Source organism: Artibeus jamaicensis, unplaced genomic scaffold, assembly GCF_021234435.1.
Source record: "Artibeus jamaicensis isolate MK-2021 breed Jamaican fruit bat unplaced genomic scaffold, CSHL_Jam_final scaffold_1031, whole genome shotgun sequence".
Classification (NCBI taxonomy): domain Eukaryota; kingdom Metazoa; phylum Chordata; class Mammalia; order Chiroptera; family Phyllostomidae; genus Artibeus; species Artibeus jamaicensis.
In genome coordinates this window covers 4,649,218-4,672,858 of record NW_026522026.1, presented here as the reverse complement: position 1 = coordinate 4,672,858, position 23,641 = coordinate 4,649,218, and the positions used below count along the sequence as shown (strand labels likewise).

The window sequence follows — 23,641 nt, the reverse complement described above, 5'->3', positions numbered from 1 at the left end:
ATGGCAAGTACTGCAAAACACGCTCCTCGGAACAGTCCCACCTGAAGGCTGAGCGGACCACAGTCTATATGGCAGCTTCTGAAAGTTCTTGGTTGAAGCTGCTGAGAGGGCCAGGCAGGAAGGGGTGTTAATTCCAAAGCATTTTCAGGCCTGCCAAGCAGGGCTCTCTGTGCATCCAGAAAACCCCTGAGGCCAGAGATGCAGGGCCAGGCAGTTAGAAATTGCCTGAAAGGTCAGAGGCGTCCGCCCCTTCACGTAACTGCCTGCGAGCCTTCTCCCACCGGGCTTTTTCCTTTCTTTTTAATAAACCCAGGCCCCTAAATTTCCATCCTTTCTAAGTCTAACAAATCTGAATCTTTTAAAACAAAGGTACAGTGGAGATGACATAAGACAGAACATTTGCCTCCTGCCCATCCTAACTTGCGGTCACTTTTCCCCTTTCTTTCTCTGCTCCTTTCCTGAAGCTGATGCCAGGCTGGTGCTCATACTGTCCTTTTATTCAACATCTGTTTGTAATAAGGTTGTTTAGATTCTGTAGGAACTTAACTCTTACTTATGTCAATTAGCCTATGGTAAAGAACTGGTTTTGTTATATGATGTTTTACTTAAAGTCGCTGACTGGTTGACGATATTAAGCGAGGACTTACTGTACAGTCTGGGGAAAGACCACTCTGTGTTGCCTGTGGACTCACTGCACGTCTGATCGTCAGCTGGCCCCCCTTCTGTCCCAACTAGGGGACTTCCTGAACCGCATGTTCACGGAGGAGAGCGGCCCCCAGGACTCTGAGGTGGACAACTGCAGTGACTATGAGTCCATAGAGGTGCCAGACAATTACACGGGGCCACGCCTCTCCTTCCCACTCCTTCCCGACCACGCAACTGCCTTGGTGGAAGCTTTCAGACTGAAACAGGTAAGCTCACCTGGGAACCTGAGTCATGTCCCACTCCACGTGATGAGCAGATGGAGAGCAGACCGGCGCGGAAGGACTGGCCAGAGCTTTAGGGTGTTTGTGTCATGGGCCCACTAGGGAAATTCCCCTTCCCCTTTGCTTAGCCAGACCCTGTGATCACTCACCAGGTCCCGTGCACCAAACTCCTAATCACGTGATCTCCCTTGATTCATTCATTGCACAGATAATTGCTGAGCTCCCCTACCTGCCGGCTGTGCTCCGGGCACTGGGGATACAGCAGTGAGCAAGACAGGCACAGAGCCCTGCCCTCACGGGGCTGGCTTTCTAGTGGGGAGACGGACAGATAATAAATAATGATATATGAGTAAATTCTGTTTTCATTCTCTCCGTTCAGAACAAACACTTGCAAATAGCCAGACCCTCCCTTGTTAGAATAGGTTATTTATTAATACTTGACCAGGCCCCAAGTAAATTGTGTATATTATAGAAAGTGGTAAGAGCTATGCAAAAGAATAAACTAAGTTCTAGGTGGGAGAGATGGCAATTTTATAGAGTGGTCTGGGAAGGCGTCAGGAAAAGGTCATTTCTGAGCAAAGGTCGAAGGTGGTGAGGGCGTGCTCCATGTGGACCTCTGGGGGAAAGCATTCCAGGCAGAGGGAGCGGATGGGGAGGCCCTGAGGCAGGACCTGCCTGGGCTGCTTGGGGACCTTGGGAAGGCCACTGTGGCTGGACAGGAGGGAGCCAGGGAAAGAGCATTAGGAGATGGAGGCCAAGAGGATAGGGGGCGGACTTTTACTCTTCTGAAAGAGATGGGGTGGCACTGAGCACAGAAGTGCTACCATCTGGCTTGCTTTTTAAAGTAATCATTCCATTTGCTTAACAGAGTATAGGGAGCAAGGGCTGAAGCAGGGAGAACAGTCAAGAGACTACTGCGATAGTCCAGGAGAAAGATGATAGTGGCTTCAAACGCTGGTGGTAGAGGCAGAGGGGGAGGGATGCGGTCAGGGTCTGGCTCCTGGCCAGACTCCAATCATCCCCTCTTTCATATGAATTAATTCACCGCAGGAGGAGTTAGGGCGATTTTCCCAGTGATGCCAGGGTCACGCAGTACACGCAGCACGCATACACTTACTCATGCTTTGCTGAGACAACATAGAGCCTTGCACAGAGCAGAGTGAGGAAATTGGTTCGGTATTTGGGTGACAGTGGAAAACAGAAACAAGGGTAGAGGATGGGTGAAAGAGAAAAGATTTGTGCACAGGGTCCCAGGGGCAGTTTACTAGGGCCGCTTTTGGGGCTGTGGATGATTGGGAAGACCCACCTTCCTTCAGGAATATCAGTGCTGTTTTCTTCCCTCACTCCCTTCTCTTCCTCCTAGTAGCAGCTACATGCTCGCTATGTCTTGAATCTTTTGCACGAAACTAGAAAATACCTGGTACAACTGCCAAACATCAACCGGGTCTCGACCTGTTACAGCGAGGAGATCACAGTGTGTGGTAAGAGCCGGTCTGAAATGGTTTTATGTGCTAGACCCAAACAACAAATCTCTGCCTGGATGGGGAAGGAGGAAAGGCAGGGCTGTGGGGAGACTCAGTGGCCATGCGGGTGGCCCAAGTTCACTCCTTCACACTGACAGCAATCGCAAATCCACTCCATAGCTACTTAAATGAGAGGCGGTGCAGTGAAAGACCATGGGGTCGCAGGGTCCAGCCTCAGCTTTATTTTCCCAAGCACTTTATATTTGACCCCAACTCATGGTCTCTGTTCAGAACAAAATCCCTGCAAATAGCCAGACCCTCCCCTGTTAGAACAGTTTATTATTACTTGACCAGGCCTGGAGGCCTAGTGAATTATCCCTGCCATCCGCACATGTTCTCCCAGACAGAAATCCTGTGACAGTTTTCTCTGTCTCCTTATGCTTCCAGTGATGTTTCAACACCCATTAGAAATTGACACCCCACTTTAACTTAGGGGAGGCAGACTGTGCTACATCATGATGTCATAAACTAGCACTTCTAAGCCACGTAGAACCTATAGCTAGGTCCTGAAATGGTCTTGAATTTTTTAATTAGCTTCCAATATTTGAAAATTAGAGAATTTCATGTGAAAATCCAGATTTCCAAAATCTCTTAAAAGATCTTATAAGCCTGGCCCATAAAGTGAGTTGCAGCTTCCTGTATTAGAGGGGCAAAACCTCCCCCTTTCTCATCTGGGTTTGCAATTCTGTCTGACCTTTGCTTCAGCTGTTTACCGTTTATGAAAAAAGGTACAGAACATACAGAAAAATTATACATAAAAAGGTATTGTGCTTTCAATATTAACTATCCCTACAACAAAAGAAATTAATGTTTATCTTTATCTTATGGATGAAAAAATGAATAACCATAAGTTTCTTAATCTTGTCAGTTTTTTCTGGGCATTTTCTTTTTTTATACTAAAAAATAAGAAACGATGGTAAGAGCCAAGCAAAACTGATATTCTTTTTTTACTTGTGTTAGGAGATTTACATGGCCAGTTGGACGACTTAATATTTATATTTTATAAGGTATGAATGTTCAACTTAATTCCTGTCTTTTTCTGAGGTTGAATTTAGAAGTTTGAATGCACTATCTATTAAACAAATTATTAATTATTGCTTGGATTTATAAATATTAAATATACACAGTGTATTTATACATATATAAAGTATTAGACCACATAGTAACAAATATGTAATGTAAAAGCCAGGAATGCATTGCATTCTATTACATATTTGTACACTGTTTTAAAAACTTTTAAGTACAACTGAGGTTAATAAAGAGAAGAAATCATTCAGCGATTGATTTTCTTTTTTAAATAAATAAAATTATTTAATATCAAAGCAATCAAAAGCTATTTTCATAGTCACTTTGAGCTATAAAATATAGAGCATATAACAACATATATGAATATTCTATTGATGTAATATAACTTCATATTTATATATATGTATATATACTACATTTCCCGAAGCATTTTGCCATGTATTGTCTTGTTTAATCCCGAGGGATCTATGGCACTTGTAATAACAAGTTAATTAAAGATAGTGCAGCCAGAACTTATGACTGGCCTTTGGATCACAAGTTCAGTGCCCCATGCACACACCACATGACAACAATCCGGCTGTATGTAAATATTTATTCTGGTGAGCATGTCATAACCTCAGCCTGGCTGGAAAGGAAATATAAAGCCAATAGAAATTATTTCCATCTTTTACTGACCTTTCACATTTGGAGGAAAGCCAGAAGCCTCAGAGCTGGTGTTAGATCTGATGTAAGTCAAATACATGGCCACTTAACCTGATTTCCTACTCCCTTCCTTCTCTGCCTGTTCTTGGACTTGTCTGCTTGTTGGGAAGAATGGCCTCCCATCACCAGAGCGAGCCTATGTGTTCAATGGCGACTTTGTGGATCGAGGCAACGATTCAGTAGAGATCCTGATGGTTCTTTTTGCCTTCATGTTGGTTTACCCCAAAGAGTTCCATCTTAACCGAGGAAACCATGAGGACTACCTGGTGAATTTACGGTACAAACTAGCACGTGCTTGGTGTTTGATATTTACTTGTTGCAATTGTAAAAAGTTACTTTGTCAGAGCTTATTTGTTAGATGCTTTTTAAAAGTAGTTTTTCAATTTTATAAAGTAAAATATATGACATATGATATCTTAAAATATTTTTTAAAAATTTACACATTATCCTACTTTTCTAATAAAACCATTATTTTTTTCATATATACACACTCTTTATCATACAAACAATAAAGGTTAACTATAGAAAAAGTAAGAAATATAGGCAAGCAAAAGGAAGAAAATTAAAATATAGGATACTTTGTCTACCCAGAGAAAATGTTACCATCATAAACATGTTGGCAATTAGTCTCTTTTCTATATAGTTAAGTACATGTACATAGAATATGCATTTTATAAAAATGCAGTTGTGCCATAGCTATTTTCACTAAATTTCATATCTCTTTTTCCTTCTAAATCTAGATACGGCTTCACCAAGGAAGTAATGCATAAATACAAGGTGCGCTGCCTCTGAAAGCAAAAGTTTCTCTGAGTTCGGAAAAGTTGGGTGAATTATTTGAAACTTAGTATCTCGTTCACATCATTTTTTAGATGCATGGCAAGAAAATACTAAAAATGCTGCAAGATGTTTTCTGTTGGCTCCCCCTGGCCACGCTGGTTGATGAGAAAGTCCTGATTCTTCATGGCGGGGTGTCAGACAGGACCGACCTAGAGCTTCTGTCTAAACTAGACAGGCACAAGGTACTGGCTGGGTAATGACACCATGCAAATTTCACCAAAATGCCCAGTGTCACTGTCAACATAGATGTCTGCTTCCTGGTATCACAGTCCTTATGTCTGTCTGCAGAAGGTCCCTATTCTTTGACTCTGCGCTGGCACAGGGACCCTGTTGGGAGCCAGACCTTTGTGAACCCTTGAGCGGAGGTGGAAGAGGGGAGGCCTGCAACATTTTCAATAGCTCCCTCCGAAGCTCCTCATAAAACCCCCTTTCAGAGTCTCTGCAATCTCAACCTTTCACATTCTTGACAGAGAGGGAAGGCCCCAGGTGGTATGGAACCAGCTCTTAGTATTTCCTTTGCCTATTCTGCAGGTTGTGTGGTACTTCGCTTTTTTTTTTTTTCAATTTAGATATTTCTAGTCAGCTGCATCCAGGGAGAGACAGCAAGTCACAATAGAGCAGATTATCTCATGAGGAGGCTCCCATTTCATTATGTAAACACAGGAGAAGCAGGAGCTTTGGGAAACAATACTAGAGAACAGTGTATTTTCTGTAGTTTAGCAGAAAGCCAACTTCCCAACAGCTGGTTGGCAAAGCTCCGGGGAGGAAGATGTAGTGATTTGTGCAGAGTCCGGGACCCTGTGGCAGGAAAGCACAGAGAAAACTGGGCTCTGGGGTCAGTTATCTGCATTCAGTCCTGGTACAGTCTTGGCATCTCTGTGCCTCAGTCTTCTGTCTACTGTATATAGGGATGCTACCTCATAGGGGTGTGAGGGCTACCCAATTAATGTGTGTAAAGCTCGGATTGAGGGTGCTAATTCATAGCATTAAATGAGGATGCTAATTCACAGAGGTGGCCTCAGGATTAATCAATTAATTCCTGTGAAGTGCCCCAAACAGCCCCTATTTGGAAAGGGCTCTCTGTATATTAACAGTGACATTCTCCTTAAGAATCAAAGCTGAGCTCTATCTTCGAGCAGATAATAGCATCCTTAAAATGGAGTTACCTGAGGATGGAAGGGGTGGTGGGGCTGACAGCCTGCCCCTCCATGTGAGTCGGCAACGAGAAGAGCAAGAGGTGGTTGTGAATCTGCTCACGTTTTGTGGTCTTTGACTCTCTGGGCCCAGGGTGGTAACGGCCCAGGAAACAATTCGCGCTTGTTCGATGTTAGAGAAAAGCCTCTGTTCTACTGTCTCTGATCCGGATTCCTCTTCAAACATCATTCGGGGTCTGCTGACCCTCTCTGAGTGTCCTTCGTTGTTCTTGCCCTAAGCCAGTCCACACTGGGACACGACTTTCTGGTACCACAGCTCTTATGTCTATTTGCAGAATAGATGTTCTTTGACCATGTGCTTGCACAGAGACCCCGTGGCGAACCAGGCCTTTTTCACTGATATCCTCGCGGAAGTCCTGTCCCTCAGTTTTCACTGCGGCACTCGGGCCTGCCAGGCATGGCTGCTCCATGCTGCAGCTCTGCTCTGTGGGCTGACCCCTCTCTTTCCTGTAATCAGAATTCTCTCCGCATGTGTCCTCTACATTCTCAGCCTGGTCACAGCACCGTGATGGCTCTGGGTCAGTGAAAGGGACCGTACTCAGTCCTTCTTCCCACTTAGGCTGAAAAGAGATGATCCCTTCCCCTCCCCTGTCCTTCCTCAACAGGGGCGATTATAGGTAAGATAGGACAACCTGCAACAGCAAGCTCGGGTTTCTCCTTCCCCACCAGTTCTCAGCCATGAGCTGCATCTTCTCCTCCGCTTTTAGCATCTGAGAAACAAGCAGAGGAGTCGATAAGCACTCATCTTCCTGACAAAGGGGTGCCCTTTCTCATCTTTGTCTTAAAGTCATTAGGCTCCCAGAGAGAAATCACAACATAGGGTAGCATTTATTGAATCATCTGTGGTGAAGGACCAGGTTTTATAAATTTCCTATTTGTCAAAGAGTAAAACTTTTGTAAAATACAACATATATAATTCATATGTATATATATATATATATGAATTACCAGAAAAATGAAATTCAAACAAAAAGTGGAAGCCCCCTGATTATGAGCTTGGATCTCATAGCCATGTCAAATGGCTGTAAGAATTTCTGAAGGCTCACTCTCAAGTTCCGTGACTGTCTTGTCCCGAGCCAGAGCAACCGCTCACCGCCAGCGCTGCTCTGGGCCATTGGGCCCCAGAGTGAGGAGGAGCGCGGGCGTGACGCCAAAGCGCTACTCAAAAAGGACCTCTGGCTTCGCTCACCATCTGTGTGTTTTCTGGGCATTTGTAGATTGTTTCCACCTTGAGGTGCAAAACAAGAAAAGAGAACGAGAAGCAGGTGGAGGAGAAGGGACAAGCCAAGCAGACCGGCTCTGCAGGGAGCCCCTCGCCGTGGTTTCTCCCCCAGAGCCGCTCTCTCCCCTCTTCGCCCCTTCGACTCAGCTCCCACCAGACCCACAAAACTGGACGCTCCTCCAGCGTCCCCTGCGGTGGTCCCCTGGCCCCCAGATGGCTCTCCTGGCAGGCGAGGCGCTCCGTGGACCTGGAGTTGGAGAGGTGCCGGCAGCAAGCCGGCTTCCCGGTGATCAAGGAGAAGGAGGAGGCCGGGCCCTCCGGGGCAGAAGCCGACTCGGAAGCAGGGGAGCTGCCGGAGCCCACTCAGGAGGAGTGGCGGCAGGTGGGTGTGGCCAGGTGCTGCGCCACACTTTGGCTGCGGTCAGGAGGGACTAAGGATTTAAAAAAAACACAATCAAATCTCATCTTTCCATGTAAATTCAAGATTTTTTTTTTGCCCCTCTTTCTCTATCCCTGGAGTTAGAACATCCCCAAAAGATGTTCTTATTTGCCTAATGACTCATATATTTTAGAGTTTTAGGAAGGATGGAAGATGTCACGGCTAGGCTCTTTTGCCCCAGTAAGCTTGGTTTAGTAACCTGGCATCACTGGGGTAAAACATAAGCCACGATTTCTTGGATGCTATTATATGGTTTTTTTGTTCATCTGTTTTTTAACATGTCAGAAAGGTGGCTGCTGTAGCTCAAAGACGAAAGGGCTGTGTCAGTAGCTTCTGTGCTGTTTCAGGCAATCAAAGGCTTTTCCAAAATCTCCAGAACTGTGTCACATGGCTACTCCCAGCTGCAAGGAACACTGGAAAATCGAGTACTTAGCTTGACACATTGCCACCCAGACACCCAGAGTTTTGTTAGCATGGGAAACTAATAGATACTGAGGAGGTATTCAAAGTGCCTGCCAAAGGCACACCTCGTTTTGTTGCACTGCACTTTATTCTGTCCTATGGATGTTGCTTTTTTTTTTTAACCAATCAAGGGCAAAACCGTTCGTCTGCAAAAAGCTCACTTCATTGAGCTTTGAAAGCTCACTTCATTGTAATGAAGTGCATTACAGCTCACTTCATCGCGGTCGTCTAGAACCAACATGCGATATCTCTAAGGTGGACCTGCAGCTGACTCTGGCAGCCAAACGAAGGCACATTTCACCAGGGCAAGACTGTGGCAGGGAGACCCCTTTAAAAACTGTTATTGTAATCCAGCCCTGGCTGGTGTGACTCAGTGGACTGAATGTTGGCCTACAAACCAAAAGGTTGCTGGTTCGATTCCCAGTCAGGGCACATGTCAGGGTTGCGGGCTAACTCCCTAGTTGGGGGTGTGCCAGAGGCAACCTATTGATGTATCTCTCACATGTCCATGTTTCACTCCCTCTCTTTTCCCCTTCCTTCTCTTCTCTCTAAAAATAAATAAATAAATAAAATCTTTCAAAAAACATAAAAACCCTGCTATTGTAATCCAAAGGGGATGAAGATGGTGGTCTTGTGTAGCAGTGTTAATAGAATTGTGTGCACATGCTGGTATTCAACTGTTTTGACCTATAAAAATGTCAATTTTTAGTGGTTCATCCAATAACAAAAAGGAAGGAATTCAGAACTATTTAGGGGCTACCATTACTAGAACCTGCTGAGTGATTGGATGGAGGGTGTTGAGAAAGAGGTGGAGGTGCAGCTCTCTCCCCAGAGAAAGAGATGTTGAGTTTAAGTCGTCTTCTCTCTGTGTCATCGACATGGCCTTCAATATCAGCTCAGAACCTTTTTTTAAAACACAAGTCTCTTGTTTTGCAAAACATGACTTAATAATAATGTATTAATATTTACACATCAAATGCATTTTCCCCTTTAAAGTACATTTAAGAAAGTATTAGGTGTCATCAGCCAAAATGCACCCAATTATTTCGTACGAGTTGGGTAAAACTAGCAGTCAGTGTTTTCCTGAGTAGTAACAACAGACTAGATAAGAATCTGAATTGCTAGAAAAATTGCTCAGCTCCTCTGCAAATTCCTTCAAAAATTCTGAAATTACTTTAAGAAAGAAAATGTCCTATCGCACTTTCCCAGGACCACATCTGGCCCTGCGATGCTGCATGAGAGAGACCCTTGTTGGCCCCAGGACCCCTGCCTTCTCTTTGGGGGAAATGTCCGGGAGCCTGCAGTACTGGTGCCGACTGACGGTGGGGTACTGGCCAAGACCAAAGCTCTGTCAGAGCAGCTCCTGTTTTAATCTATGCATTGAGCTTCCAAATAAGATTTATTTTCAAGAAAGTGGGTATGTACTAGTCAAACAATATGCACATGCATGTACTCATTTTTTAATAAAAAATTTGCGAATCATAGAGGTCCAAAAGCTCTATGTCAAATATTGATTGCATAAACATTTATTCACTTATCTCTAGTCAAATATCTTTTCTTCTTCTCCTGCCCCTCCTACTCTGCTCCTCTTCTTCTTCTTCCTCCTTTCACAGGAATGACTCTCGATGAATATGGGCCTAGTTTTTAGGAAAGACACCGTCTCTTGTTCTCTCCAGGTCGTAGACATACTGTGGAGTGATCCCATGGCTCAGGACGGCTGCAAGGCCAACACTGTTCGAGGAGGAGGCTGTTATTTTGGGCCAAATGTGACAAAACAGTTGCTGCAGAAATACAATCTGCAGTTCCTGATCCGCTCACACGAGTGCAAACCCGAAGGCTATGAATTCTGCCACAGCCGCAAGGTGGGTGGACCTGTGCAGTATCACAAAAGTACTCCCCATTGCTCCCGGGGCCTGGAAGGGCAATCGCTTTTCACAGTCAGCTGTGCCTTGTATCTGTTATCCACTCACTCAAAGTAACTAGGTCCTTTACAGTCATTTATCCTTGAATTTAATAGCCTTTTTATTTTATAATTATTATGTATTCTATTATAGTTATCCCAATTTTTCCCCCGTTGCCTACCTGGGCACAGCCCACACCTTGCCCCCACAGTCAGTCCCCACACTGTTGTCCATGTCCATGGGCCATTCATACATTATATCTGACTGGTCGCTTCCCCTTCTTTCCATTGGTATTTCCCTCCCCCTCCCTTCTGGCAGCTGTCAGTCCGTTTCATGTTTCCGTGTCTCTGGTTCTGTTTTACTTGTTAGTTTATCTTGTTCATTAGATTCCTCTTACAAGTGAGAGGTATATGGTATTTGTCTTTCACTGACTGGCTCATTTCACTTAGTGTAATGCTCTCCAGTTCCATCCATGCTGTTGCAAAAAGTAGGAGCTCCCTCTTTCTTTCTTTCTGCTGTGTGGTACTCCCTTGTGTAAACGGACCACAGGTTTTTGATCTATTCATCTACTGGTGGGCATTTAGGCTGTTTCTAGCACTTGGCTATTGTAAATAGTGCTGCTATGAACATAGGGGTGCATGAGTTCTTTCGAAGTGGTGTTTTGGGATTCTTAGGATGTATTTCCAGCAGTGGCATTACTAGCCTCTTTAAAACTCACAATTTGATTGAGGCCACTGCTTATTGATACTCTGAGAGGAAAGTAAGGGGAAGTATGTTCCCATTTCATGGGTGGACATGTGGGCTGGTGTTTTCCCAGTCATATCCCTATTGTTTTGGTGATATTCCTCACTGTTGCCTGTCTCAAAAAAACACTCCAGGGTAACAGGATTTCAGCACTGTGCCCCAGGCGGGGATTCTGGATAGTTTGTCCCCTCAGGATCCTAATTAATGTCCTGACTAATCTTTGCACATCTCTAAACCCTATGCTGTTTGCTGAGCCTAATACCATTAAGGTGAGTGTATTCCCAGAAATACTAACTCTACAGGAAAATAACAGGCTTCTGTGCAAAAAAAAAATTTGAGATCCAGTAGTGTAAGAAATGTTTGGTTAAATGTTTTTATAAACTTCTTTATTGCAGGACTTCTGAGAACATTTAATTCCCTATATTCGTAGTGAATCTCCAAGAAAAGATTCAGTGACTAGCATTTCCCAATGTACTGACGATGGTACTTGTCTCACTGAGCATCTCAGGGGGCACAGCACTGTAGGGAACTGCTTTGAGGCCTCACACCAGCCACAACCTGATCTGCCTGCTGGTTGTATGGCCATTCTCGTTTGTTGGGACTTGGTTTGTCTCTGAGTTGAATCAGTGAATTTTTTTAATGGCATCTGCTATTTTCACTTGGGACAAAAATGTGAAGAAAATATGTTGTGGATGTTCTATCAGAAATCAAGTTTTCATTACTTGACTCACAACTCCTGCCGTACTAGCTTTAATGACTTAAAAAAATAAGACCCATAGGCAAGGTCAGGGAGAAATGGCCACCCCTGAAATTGGGTTGGGCCCTCTAGGACTGAGGGCAACGAGTTCTTCTGTGAAGCCGAATGCCTGTCTCTCTTCTTTCTTGTTTTAGGTGCTAACCATCTTCTCTGCCTCCAACTACTACGAGGTTGGCAGTAACAGAGGGGCCTACGTCAAGCTGGGGCCGGCCCTGCGCCCGCACATCGTGCAGTATCAGGCTAACAAGGCGACCCACAGGCTGACCATGAGGCAAAGGCAAGACTTTCCAGTGAATGATTTTCAGAAAAACAGAATTATAGTGTATAGGGACTCTTTACAGTATCAAATGTCCTTACATTCAGCTAAATTCTAAGTGAGAAGCCAGCGTTTAGCTCCATCAGCAGTAAGGTCGACCTATAACAGACATACTAGACAGGGGTCTCTTCCTTCTCCATACACTCAGAAATCTCTGTCTACCCCTCATTAATAGAGGGAGCAAATGTGCTTCTTGAAAATTTGCTTTTATTGAAATTATTCTCAGTGGGTGCATTTTGAATGATGTCCAAAGACCAGGCCACCAACTCTTTCCAGGGCCACTCTTCTGTTTTCTCTCATCCTTGGAAAGTTTGTGCTACCCTATGGACCCCACACAACAAAGGTTCTTTCACTATCTGGATGTAGCAGATGGGGTTCAGAGTACACATTTGTTAATGATGGCCCTCCCTCCTAGGAAGGTGATATATAATACTACTTCAATGGCTACTTCTGTTGCAGTGATTCTGGATTGTAATCTTTGTTGGAACATACCACATATTAAATGTTATTATAAAGAATTTATGTCTCATAATGAACTTATGAAATACATCGTGTTAATAACATTCAGCTTTATAGATGAGGTCATTAAGGAACAGAGGTTACATCAGCTGGCCCATGGTCACACAGCTAATAAGCAATGAAAGTTGTCCTTGACCCAGGCAGTTGTATTTTAGAACTCACACACCAACAACCATGCAACACTGCCTCCCATCAAGATGTCCCCAGAGTATAAAGCTACTAACAGATACTGTTTTGGGGGGACCAAAGAAGGGGAAGGTACCATTTTTATCCCTATTTGCAGAGGGGCAAACAGAGGTAGAGCACAGTTACATAACTTTGCCATGAGGGTGGCCTTTCTCCAGCACGTCCACTCTAACCACTATTCTGTACTGGGAAAGACAGCATCCCGCAGACTGATCCTGTCTGCGCACGGTAGGGAGACGTCGGGGAGCGGTGGGGAGAAATAGGAAGTAGAGCTCTTCCCTCAAAAACTGAGCCCTTGGTGGTTTGAAACATTGAGAGGTGAAGTGTAGTAAGAACCTAGGACTTTTTCTTCTGTGGTAATTTTTTTAATGTTCCTTTTTTTTTTCCTGTCTCAGGATTAGCCGAGTCGAGGAGTCGGCTCTAAGAGCTCTGCGAAACAAGTTATTTGCTCATTCCTCAGATCTTCTTGATGAATTTAAGAAGCACGATAAAGATAAAACTGGTAAGACTAACCAAGTAAAATATTCATAAGGGGAGCTGGCCAAAAATATTTTTGTTTTTGCAGTAGTTAGCAAATAAATATTTGTTGAGTGAACAGATGGCCAAAAGACCTCTTTGATGACTTCCTCCATTTTATTCAACTTAGTGTCCCAGTTATCTTTTCTAAATTTTAAAATTCCATGCTCTTGGCAGAATGTGAACTTGGCTGAATATAGATGGGGATGGTGAAAAGAAATGGAGTCAAGGGCAGGGTGTCAAGGCCGGAACTAAGCAAAAGCAACAGGAGGCCCTGGCCAGGTGGCTCAGTTGGTTGGAGTATCATCCCGTACACCAAAAAGTTTATAGGTTCGGGTCCTGGACGGGGCACATAGCTAGGTTGGGGTTCAATCCCCAGTCAGGGCACATACAGGAAGCAACCAGTAGATGTATATCTCACACTGATATGTGTGTGTCTCTCTCTCCCCCTTTCTCTCTAAAATCAATAAAAACATATCCTTAGGTGAGGATTTAAAAAACAAAACCAACAGGTAGAGCCAGTTACAAGAATGTATCCAAAAAAAAAAGTCAATAATTTGGCTTCTTGTTGTTGTTAAGTGTGTATGTTGTTGGCTAAAAAAATCTGTTTAGTTTTTTTATAAAATACAAGACACAGATTTTATTTTCACCAATAATGTTATTGATTTGGATATTTTGAGTATGTTGGCTATCTCCTACATAGTAGAACAATGATTTTTCTCAGTTAATCTCTTAATTTGATCATTACCAACTTCAACTGGTCCGCCTGCCTGGGTAACATCCATCCAGCGAGAAGTCTTCAGCACGAAACTTTGCAAACCACTTTTGACACATTTGATCAGTCACAGCACCTTCTCTATACACTGCACAAATCTTCTTTTGCACTTCAGTTGCATTTTTAACCTTTCTTGAAATAATATAACATAATATCCAGAAAATGTTGCTTATTTTCTTCCATCTTCAATATAAATGGCTACACAAAAATTCAACAATTTGGTGTTTTTTAAAAAATGCACACTGAGCCCTGGCTGGTGTAGCTCAGTGGATTGAGCATGGGCCTGGAAACCAGACAGTTGCGGTTCAATTCCCAGTCAGGGCACATGCCTGGGTTGCAGGCAGGTTCCCAGCAGGAGACACACGGGAGGCAACTGTACATTGATATTTCTCTTCCTCTCTTCTTCCCTTCCCCTCTAAAGATAAGTAAATAAAATCTTTTAAAAAATGCATGCTGATATGACAGTTGTCACAATGCAGTCTAACAAAACTGTTTTGAATGAAGTTAAAGACAACTAAGTATTACTAGAGCCATCTTATGAAAAAAAAAGACAACTTTTTTGGCCGATCCAATATTTATCTGTTCCATGTTCTATTAATCAAGCTAGAAATGTTGTCTTAGCTCAGTGGAATGTGTAACGAACATTGGCTGCATGTACCCATATTATAAGACAGCAACAACCATCACATAGTTATAGTAATATCGGTTGTACGAACAACTGATGCTGTATATGTGTAATGATTTATACAGTTATGTATAAGTCTTGTGTGGCTTCCAGTAGCATTGCCATACTTAGCAAATAAAAAGGGGATGCCTAATTAAAGTTGAATTACAGACAGATAACAAATAATTTTTAAATGTAAATATATCCCATGCAATATTTGGGATATCCTTATACCTCATGGTCTGTCTGAAATTCAGATTTAACTGAGCATCCTGTATTTCATCTGGCAACTCTGCTTCCCAACTGCACTTCATCTGCCATGCCCAACAAAAATAATGACAGTGTTCGTTATTTCTATTACCTCTAGATAGTAAGAAGAAGGTCAGGATAAAAGGTATGCAGTGTTGGGCAGGAAACTGGACTTGCAGGTGACCAGTCAGCGAGTTTGCTCCTTCCTGTAGGTTTAATCCCCCTGGGCGAGTGGGCAGCAGCCGTGGAGTCGGTGCTGCGCCTGGGGCTGCCGTGGCGGGTGCTGAGGCCACAGCTGGTGAATAGCTCAGCAGGTAACATGCTGGAGTACAAGTCCTGGCTGGAAGACTTGGCCAAAGAACAACCAAGTTTCAAGGTAATGGTGAGAAAATGATGAACGAGGACATATTGTGGACCACAAAGCCTCTTATGGGCAACTTTGAATTTAAAACAATCAAATAATAAGAATCTGAAAAGGAATGGAAAAAGGGAATAACTATTTGTTGGGTTTCCATATGTCAGACTTCAGTTTATCCTTAACATCACCCCAAGAGATAATATTATCAGCCCCATTGTACCCATGAGAACACTGATCAGAGAGGCTGAGTCACCTGCCTCAGGTCACAGAGTTTCTAAGTTATAGAGCTGAGACTCAAAGCCAGGTCTGACTTCCATGGCTTCATGCTGCTTTCTCCATTAAAAAAAGTATTTATTCAGTAAATACACATTGAATGTGTGTATGTATATGTGTATGAATGCTAGGTATTTTTAAAAAATAGCTTTATTGCAATATAATTCATATTCTATGCAATTCTTCTGTTTAAAGTATACCATTCAATGATCTTAAGTATATTTGCAGATATGTGTGGCCATCACCAGGCCCAGCTTTAGAATATTTTTATCATGGGCTACATACGCTTAAACCATCAGATTATTTGGTAGGCTGAAGGGGTCGAGGGTGAAGAGATGGTAGAACATCTTCAGGTTTTTCCAAGAGTGTTTTAATGTCAGGATTGATTGTGTGTTGACCATGTATTAGGACAAGCTAAAGAAGGTATAGAAGGAAAATGAGTTTTTTCTTGCAGAACATCCAGTCAAGTTTGCTGGAAACACTGTATCGAAACCGATCCAACCTGGAGACCATTTTTAGGATCATAGACAGCGATCACTCAGGTAAAGGCACCCATTGTCCTGTCACTCCTGACACATAACAAGTATTTTGCCTCCCACCTGCTGGCCTCCTCCCTCATTATTTAGCTCTCTGCTCAAGCATTGGGGAGCCAAGTCAGGAATGACCATGCATATAAATGGCAGAAACTAGAAAAGTACTTCAACAGTGCCAGCAGTTTGTGCAGAAGAGGGTTTGAAGAGAAGAGTGAGGACCAACTGAATAAGGACTTCTTTTAGCAACAATGATTATTAATAGCTGTGATAGCCCTTATAGTTCTAACAAATATAGGTCTAACAAATAGCCACAAAGTGATGGAGAGCATCTGGAATAGAAAGGCCTTTGCGATCTCACTCCTGAAGTATTTTTAAAAACCTTTTCACTTTGAAATACTTATGCATTCATTGGAAGTTACCAAAAAATGTACAGTGAGGTCCCATATACCCTCACCTTGTTTCCCTAAAGGTCCAAGGGCCTTTTTCAATATTATTTCTCCTGTATTTTTTAAATGTATAAATCACATACCGTATAATTTCCCCATTTAAAATGTTCAGGTTAGCCCTGGCTGGTGTGGCTCAGTGGATTGAGCACTGGCCTGAGAACCCAAGTCACCAGCTCAGTTCCCAGTCAGGGCACTTGCCTGGGTTTTGGGCCAGGTCCTCAGTATGGGGTGCATGAGAAGCAACCACACATTGATGTTTCTCTCCCCCTGTTTCTCCTTCCCTTCCCCTCTCTCTAAAAATAAATAAATAAAATCTTTATTTAAACAATGTTCAGGTCAGTGGTTTTTTCGTATAGTCACAAGTATGTGTGACTATCACTGCTATCTAATTTTAGAACATGGTCATCACCTGAAAAAGAAGCTCATACCCAGTAGCAGTCACTCCCACTCCCTGTCCCTTCTCCACCAGCCCTTGGCCACAATTAATCTGCTTTCCATGTCTATGGATTTGCCTGTTCTGAACATTTTATATAAATGGATCCATAGGATATATGGCCTTTGGTGCCTGGCTTCTTTCCTTCACTTATCATAATGTTTTCAAGGGTCATCCATGTTTTAGCTTGTGTCAGTTCTTTATTACTTGTACAGTGGATAATAGTCCATTGTATGGATATATCACATTTTGTTTATCCATTCATTGGTTGACAAACATTTGAATTGTTTCCACTGTAGCTATTATGAATGATGCTGCTGTGAATATTTGTGTTCAACTTTTTGCGTGAACATGTTTTCAATTCTCTTAGGATATATTCCTAGGCATCGAGTTGCTGGATCATTGAATAGTCTTGGAACGCTTGTAAAAATCAACTGACCATGGGTCAAAGGCTTTTATTCTGCTTAGAATAAATTAATATATATTTGGGATGATTTAATGCAGAATTTCTCAGCAGAGGCACTATTGACATTTTTGTCTGAATAATTCTCTGTTTTGAGGTGTATCCTATGTATTCTAGGATGCTTAGTAGCATCCTTAGCCCTTACCTACTTGATGCCAGTAACAACCCCCTTGCCCCAGTTATGGCAATCAAAAATGTCTCTAGACATTGACAAATGTCTCTAGAGGGAGCAGAGCAAAATTGCTTCCAGCTAAGAACCACCACTGATTTAGTAGTTTGCGCCATTTCCCTTGGGTTTAAATTAGATACTAGGCTTTGGTTGCCTTCGTCTGTTTCACAGCAGGGAGCAGGTGTTCTTGTAAGAATGTGAGAGGAAATGGCCATCGAAACAGACTGACTAACTGAAGCGACTTCCCCCTCTCTGGTAAGGGTTCATCTCACTGGACGAGTTCAGGCAGACTTGGAAGCTGTTCAGCTCTCATATGAAGACTGACATCACAGATGACTGTGTCTGTGACCTTGCCCGGAGCATTGATTTCAACAAGGATGGCCACATCGACATCAATGAGTTCCTGGAGGCCTTCCGCCTTGTGGAGCAGTCCTGCTTGGAGGGCAGTGACTCAGGCTGCCCGCAGGCCCCAAACACTAACGACGGCGGAGCCGGCCAGCCAGGAGCACACTAAAGAGTTTGGTTTCTGTTACCCACATTGCCTCATAAGTGATGCCAAGCTTGTCACCGCTATAGCTCCCTTATTCTCCATAGATTTATGGAGCTTTATGCTGGAAATTTGCTGACCAACATGCATCACAATTCCCTGTGTGTTTGTGGGAGTCATGTGTGTGTGTGTGTGTGTGTGTGTGTGTGTGTGTGTATTTTTAAATATATAGGAACAAACCCATTTCAGAATTTTCACAAGGTGGGACCCAGGTATAGGTATTTTTAATTCTGAAGTTTACCCCATAATGAATCACTGATCATTCAACACCCTCATTGTTTCTGTTTTATACCTTTTATTTGTTGTTTTTTAAATCCCATACTGATAAAGGAAAACTATGGAAAATTATTTACAAAATCCCGTGACCCAAACATATGGATTCTCTTTATTATTTACTTTTTCTTACTATAACTATAATATTGTAAAATTTAATTGTTCTGCTTTTTAGAATAAATCCACATCTAATTATAAATACTTTCTTATGTTTTACATAGTCTTCAAGATTGCTAGTTTAGTCGGCCAAGATGGAGGTGTAGGTAGACACACTGTGCCTCCTTACACAACCAAAATAAGGACAACAACAATTTAGAAACAAAATAAAAACCAGAACTGCCAGAAAATTGAACTGTATGGAAGTCCTACAACCAAGGAGTTAAAATAGACACATTCATCCAGACTGGTAGGAGGGGTGGAGTTGGGAGGCCAGGTGGAGAGGGGTCGTGGCAAAAAGAGTGGTGGCACTGGGCAGGCTAGGCAGCAGCTGACAAACCCCAGGCGCACTAGTCGGCAGCGGGCAGACAGCAAGGCAGCGATTGTGAAGCGGGGCACAGTGCACAAGGCAGCTGGCTGACTGGACGGTCCCACATTCCCATGCAGATAAACCAGGTGAAACTGGGGAGCAAGACAGACCAGGCAACCCAGGGTCCCAGCTTGGGGAAATAAAGCCTCAAAATACCCATTGAAAATACCTGTGGGGGTTCAGGTGCTGGGAGAGACTTCCAGCCTCACAGGAGAGTTTGTTTGACAGACCCACAGGGTCCTAGAATGTACACAAACCCACCCACACGGGAGTCAGCACCAGAAAGGCCCAGTTTGTTTGGGGGAAGCAGGGGAAGAGAGGGAAATACAACAGAGAGTGGAGCAAGCGCCATTGTTCCCTCTTGGACCCCATCCCCATATACAGCATCACAGCCCAGCAACTGGGGTGCCCCGCCCTGGTGAACACCCAAGACTCTTCCCATCAGTACATAACAGGCAAGTCAAGACAAAAAAATGACCCAAACAGAAGCTCCAGAACAAATACAACTCAGTGACAAAGAGATAGCCAACCTATCAGATGCACAGTTCAAAGTACTGGTAGTCAGGATGCTCACAGAATTGGTTAAATTTGGTCACAAATTCGATGAAAAATTGAAGGTTACACTTAGTGAAATGAAGCAAAATGCACAGGGAACCAATAGTGATGGGAAGGAAACTGGGACTCAAATCAAGGGATTGGACCAGAAGGAAGAAAGAAACAACCAAACAGAAAAGAATGAAGAAACAAGAATTCAAAAAAATGAGGAGAGGCTTAGGAACCTCCAGGACATTTTAAAATATTGCAACATCCGAATCATAGGGGTACCAGAAGGGGAAGAGAAAGAGCAACAAGTGGAACACTTATTTGGACAAATAATAAAGGAGAACTCCCCCAACCTGGCAAAGGAAATAGACTTCCGGAAAGTCCAGGAAGTTCAGAGAGTCCCAAAGAAGTTTGACCTCAGGAGGAACCCATCAAGGCACATCATAATTACATTAGCCAAGATTAAAATGAAGGAAAGAATCGTAGAAGCTGCAAGAAATAAGGGGACAGTCACTTACAAAGGCATTCTCATCAGACTGTCAGCTGATTTCTCAAAAGAGACCTTACAGGCAAGAAGGGGCTGGAAAGAAGTATTCCAAGTCATGAAAGGCAAGGACCCACAGCCAAGATTGCTCTATCCAGCAAAGTTTTCATTTAGAATGGAAGGGCAGATAAAGTGCTTCTCAGATAAGGTCAAATTCAAGGAGTTCATCATCATCAAGCCCTTATTTTATGAAATGTTAAAGGGGCTTACCTAAGAAAAAGAAGATTAAAAAGATGAACAGTGAAAGGACAGCAAACTCAGTTATTAAGAACCACATCTCTTCCTCTTTAATCTTTGGCATTTCAATTATGATATGACTTAGAATGGGCCTCTTTGCATTGATCTCGTGTGGGACTCTCTGTGCTTCCTGGACTTGCATTTCTATTTCCTTCACAAAATCAGGGGAACTTTCTTTCATTATTTTTTCAAATAGATTTCTAACTGCTACCTCTTTCTTTTCTCCTCTGGCACCTCTATGATGCAAATGTTGAAACACTTGAAGTTGTCCCAGAGGCTACTTGTACTATCCCCATTTTTTTGGATTCTTATTTCTTCTTGTTGTTCTGATTGGTTAGTGTTTTTTTGGTTATGTTCCAAATCATTGATTTGATTCTCAGCTCCATCCACTCGGCCGTTGTTCCTCTGTAACAATGGTATCAGAGGATACACTTTAATTAGTGTATTGTTCATTTCTGACTGGACCTTTTTTATGCTGGCGAGGTCCTCATTACGTTCCTTGAGCATCCTAATAACCAGTGTTTTGAACACTGCCTTGGATAGATTGCTTATCTCTATTTTGTCTAATTATTTTTCTGGAATTTTCATCTGTTTTTTTATTCGAGCCATGTTTTCTTGTCTCCTCATTTTGGCAGCCTCTCTGTGTTTGTTCCTATGTATTAAGTACAGCTGCTATGTTGCCCTGTCTTGGAGGTGGGGCCTAATGTAATAGATGTCCTGAAGGGTCCAGTAGTACAACCTCTCCTATCACTCAAACTAAATACTCAAGATGTGCCCTTCATGTGGGCTGAGTACACCGTCTTTTTGTAGTTGAGCCTTGGTTGCTGTTGGCAGGTCAGCTGCAAGGACTGTCTGTCACCCTGACCACCAACCTCTGCCCTCTGTGGAGGATCAGTGGTGTGGGGGCAGGTTGGTGGTGCTCAGATGTGATCTCTAGCTATCTACTGAGTGCACTAGCCCTGGGGTTTCCTGGGTTGTGCAGGCAACATCAGCCCCCACCTGTGTTTTGCCCAGGGCCATCTTGCCTGAGGTATAAAGCAGTCCGAGGTGGCTGCTGCTTGTGCTATGCTTGGAGATTCCCAGGCAAAGCTAAGCTGAGTATCTAATCTGACTGTTACTAGTTCCAAGCCTGGGGTCACTTAGCAAGAGGTACAGGGTGGAGTATTGAGGACTCACTGAGGCTGGCTGTTGCTTGTTTGAAAGGATTTAGGAAGTTGTGAAGCATGAGCCAATATCAGCCATTCATATGGAAAAGCCACTGTTAACAGCTGTAAATTGGGTTGGGTGGAGGATGGAGCAAACAGTGTTAGCCAGGTTGTTGAAGTCTCATATATGGCACCAATCTGCCTCCTGACTCTGTGGCTCTGTAGTGGGAGGGTTCAGAAAAGGGACAATGGCCTCTATTCACCTATATGTTTGGGAGAAACCTGTCCCCCAACTCTTGCTTTGATGCCAGACACTTCAGTTCCCCACTGTATGTTACTTGTGCCTTTCAAGCTGCTACTCCAGTGCTGAAGCTCAGAGGGAATAAGTCTAAGTCAGTCCATGTGTGGGTTCTTTAAGAGGAACTGCTTGGGATCCCAGAAGTTTCTTCCACCAACTCAATCTCTGATGGTTTTTGCAACCAGAAGTTGTGGAGACTTTTCTTCCTGGCACTGGAACCCTGGGCTGGGGGGTCTTGTATGGGGATGGGACTCCTTGCTCCCGAGATATCCCTCCTGAATTTTTATCCACCACTTGTGGATGTGGGACCAGCCCATTCCATGTCTCCACCTCTCCTACAAGTCTGGATGGATGTGGTTCCTTTAATTCCATAGTTGTCAGTCTTCTGTTCAACTTGATTTGTGATGATTCTAAGTGATAGTTATTCTATAATTTAGCTGTAATTTTCAGGTGGTTGTGTGAGGAGGTGAGTGTAAACACACTATGCCACAATCTTGACTGGGAGTCCTCTATTTCTAGAAATCTTTTAAATTATACATTTTCTTAGGATCAAATTCCAGGAATGGGATTACGTTATAAAAGGGTATTTGTATTAATTTATAAAAGGAGTTATTCCATAAAAATTGGCTTATATAACAACAATAAGGCTGAGAAATCCCAAGATCTGCAGCTGGCAAGCCGGAGATCCGGAAGAGCTGACAGGTGGTCCCAGTCCGAGTCCAACCCAGAGGCAGCAGCAGACCACGTGCCAGCTCCAAGCCAGGCAGAGAGAGTTCTTCCGTGCCCGGCCTTTTTGTTCTGCTGGGGTCTTCAAGGAGTTCTAGGAGCCACTAGCACTGTGGAAGGCAACCATCTGTACTCACTTTGCTGATCCAAGGGTTCATCTCATCCAGAAACGCCCTCACACATGTACCCAGAAGTAATGTTTAACCAAATATCTGGGCACCCTATTACCAAGCTGACATCTAAAAGTAACCACCCCAAGTGCGAATACTTTTTATGGCAGTTTGCTTTCCATAATTGGGCAGAATTGAGTGCACTAGTTCTGGGATTTTTGACATAAATAAGTATTCGTGTCTGTGTTTGTTAAACAGTTACTGCTGCTGCTGGTTATAGAGCTCACGTGCAGGTATAATTAGGGTTTTGTGAATCTCTAAGAATCATTGCTTCAAATTTGAATGTTAATTTCTGTAGAACTCAAGACATTTTTATCAGTATTTTAATGATTAAAAGAAAGGCATAAAGTTCTTAATCTCCAGATTAGTGTCTTGAAGTATTTCTCAGAGACTCTTAGGATATATAAGGAATCTTCCTCTGGTCCCCAAATTAGACGGTGCCTTTCACTCTCCGGTTCTCTGTCCCCGAGTTGCCCTTTCCCTGGTTGGGTTGGCTTCATGCTTCAAGACTCAGCTCAGACGTCGTCTCCTCCTCGAAGCCTTTTCTTGACCCGTGGCTCCTCACTTCCCTCCCTGGGCCGCCAGCTTGCCTGGGTTCCTTCCAGAGGAGTCCAGCAACAGTCACGGGCCTGCATGCCAGTGTCCTCCAGGGTCTGTGAGCCCCCTAATGACAGAGAGCGGGTTCGTGTCCTCTTCACCTCTGTGTGTAGCACTCCCAAATAGCATCTGAATATGATGAATACTTAATGAATATTAATAAGGGTAAAAAAATTCTCATTCCTAAGTTGGAACCCACCACCAGATTACAAATTCAGTATTAAATGTCTCTAGAAAGAAGAAATTGTATCAGTCAGAATACAATCAAGTCATGGCAACAAAAAAGAAAAGTTTTTCTTTTCTTAACAGGAAGGTAAAAAGCCAAACTGCATAAAGACTTTTATTTAAGTGATAATATTCTGGTAGTGTGAAATTCCCTTCT

At 43.3% G+C, this 23,641-nt stretch overlaps 1 protein-coding gene across 7 annotated transcripts in view; it reads left to right on the top strand.

Annotated features, from left to right (window-relative positions):
• Positions 1 to 18,672, top strand: part of PPEF2 (protein phosphatase with EF-hand domain 2) — a 29,657-nt gene extending 10,985 nt beyond the window's left edge. For 4 of the 7 annotated variants that reach the window (XM_053655708.1, XM_053655707.1, XM_037150179.2 and 1 more), the window contains 13 exons: positions 736 to 911; positions 2,293 to 2,407; positions 3,410 to 3,456; positions 4,288 to 4,454; positions 4,918 to 4,954; positions 5,047 to 5,196; positions 7,446 to 7,832; positions 10,028 to 10,213; positions 11,888 to 12,030; positions 13,170 to 13,276; positions 15,191 to 15,354; positions 16,064 to 16,151; positions 17,914 to 18,672. In XM_053655708.1, coding sequence (XP_053511683.1) covers positions 736 to 911; positions 2,293 to 2,407; positions 3,410 to 3,456; positions 4,288 to 4,454; positions 4,918 to 4,954; positions 5,047 to 5,196; positions 7,446 to 7,832; positions 10,028 to 10,213; positions 11,888 to 12,030; positions 13,170 to 13,276; positions 15,191 to 15,354; positions 16,064 to 16,151; positions 17,914 to 18,167 — 2,021 coding nt within the window. In that variant the 3' untranslated portion in view covers positions 18,168 to 18,672. The remainder of the gene's footprint in view (positions 1 to 735; positions 912 to 2,292; positions 2,408 to 3,409; positions 3,457 to 4,287; positions 4,455 to 4,917; positions 4,955 to 5,046; positions 5,197 to 7,445; positions 7,833 to 10,027; positions 10,214 to 11,887; positions 12,031 to 13,169; positions 13,277 to 15,190; positions 15,355 to 16,063; positions 16,152 to 17,913) is intronic. The other 3 variants (XM_037150182.2, XM_037150184.2, XM_037150185.2) reach the window with 3 other exon arrangements.
• The last annotated feature ends 4,969 nt before the right edge of the window (positions 18,673 to 23,641 follow it).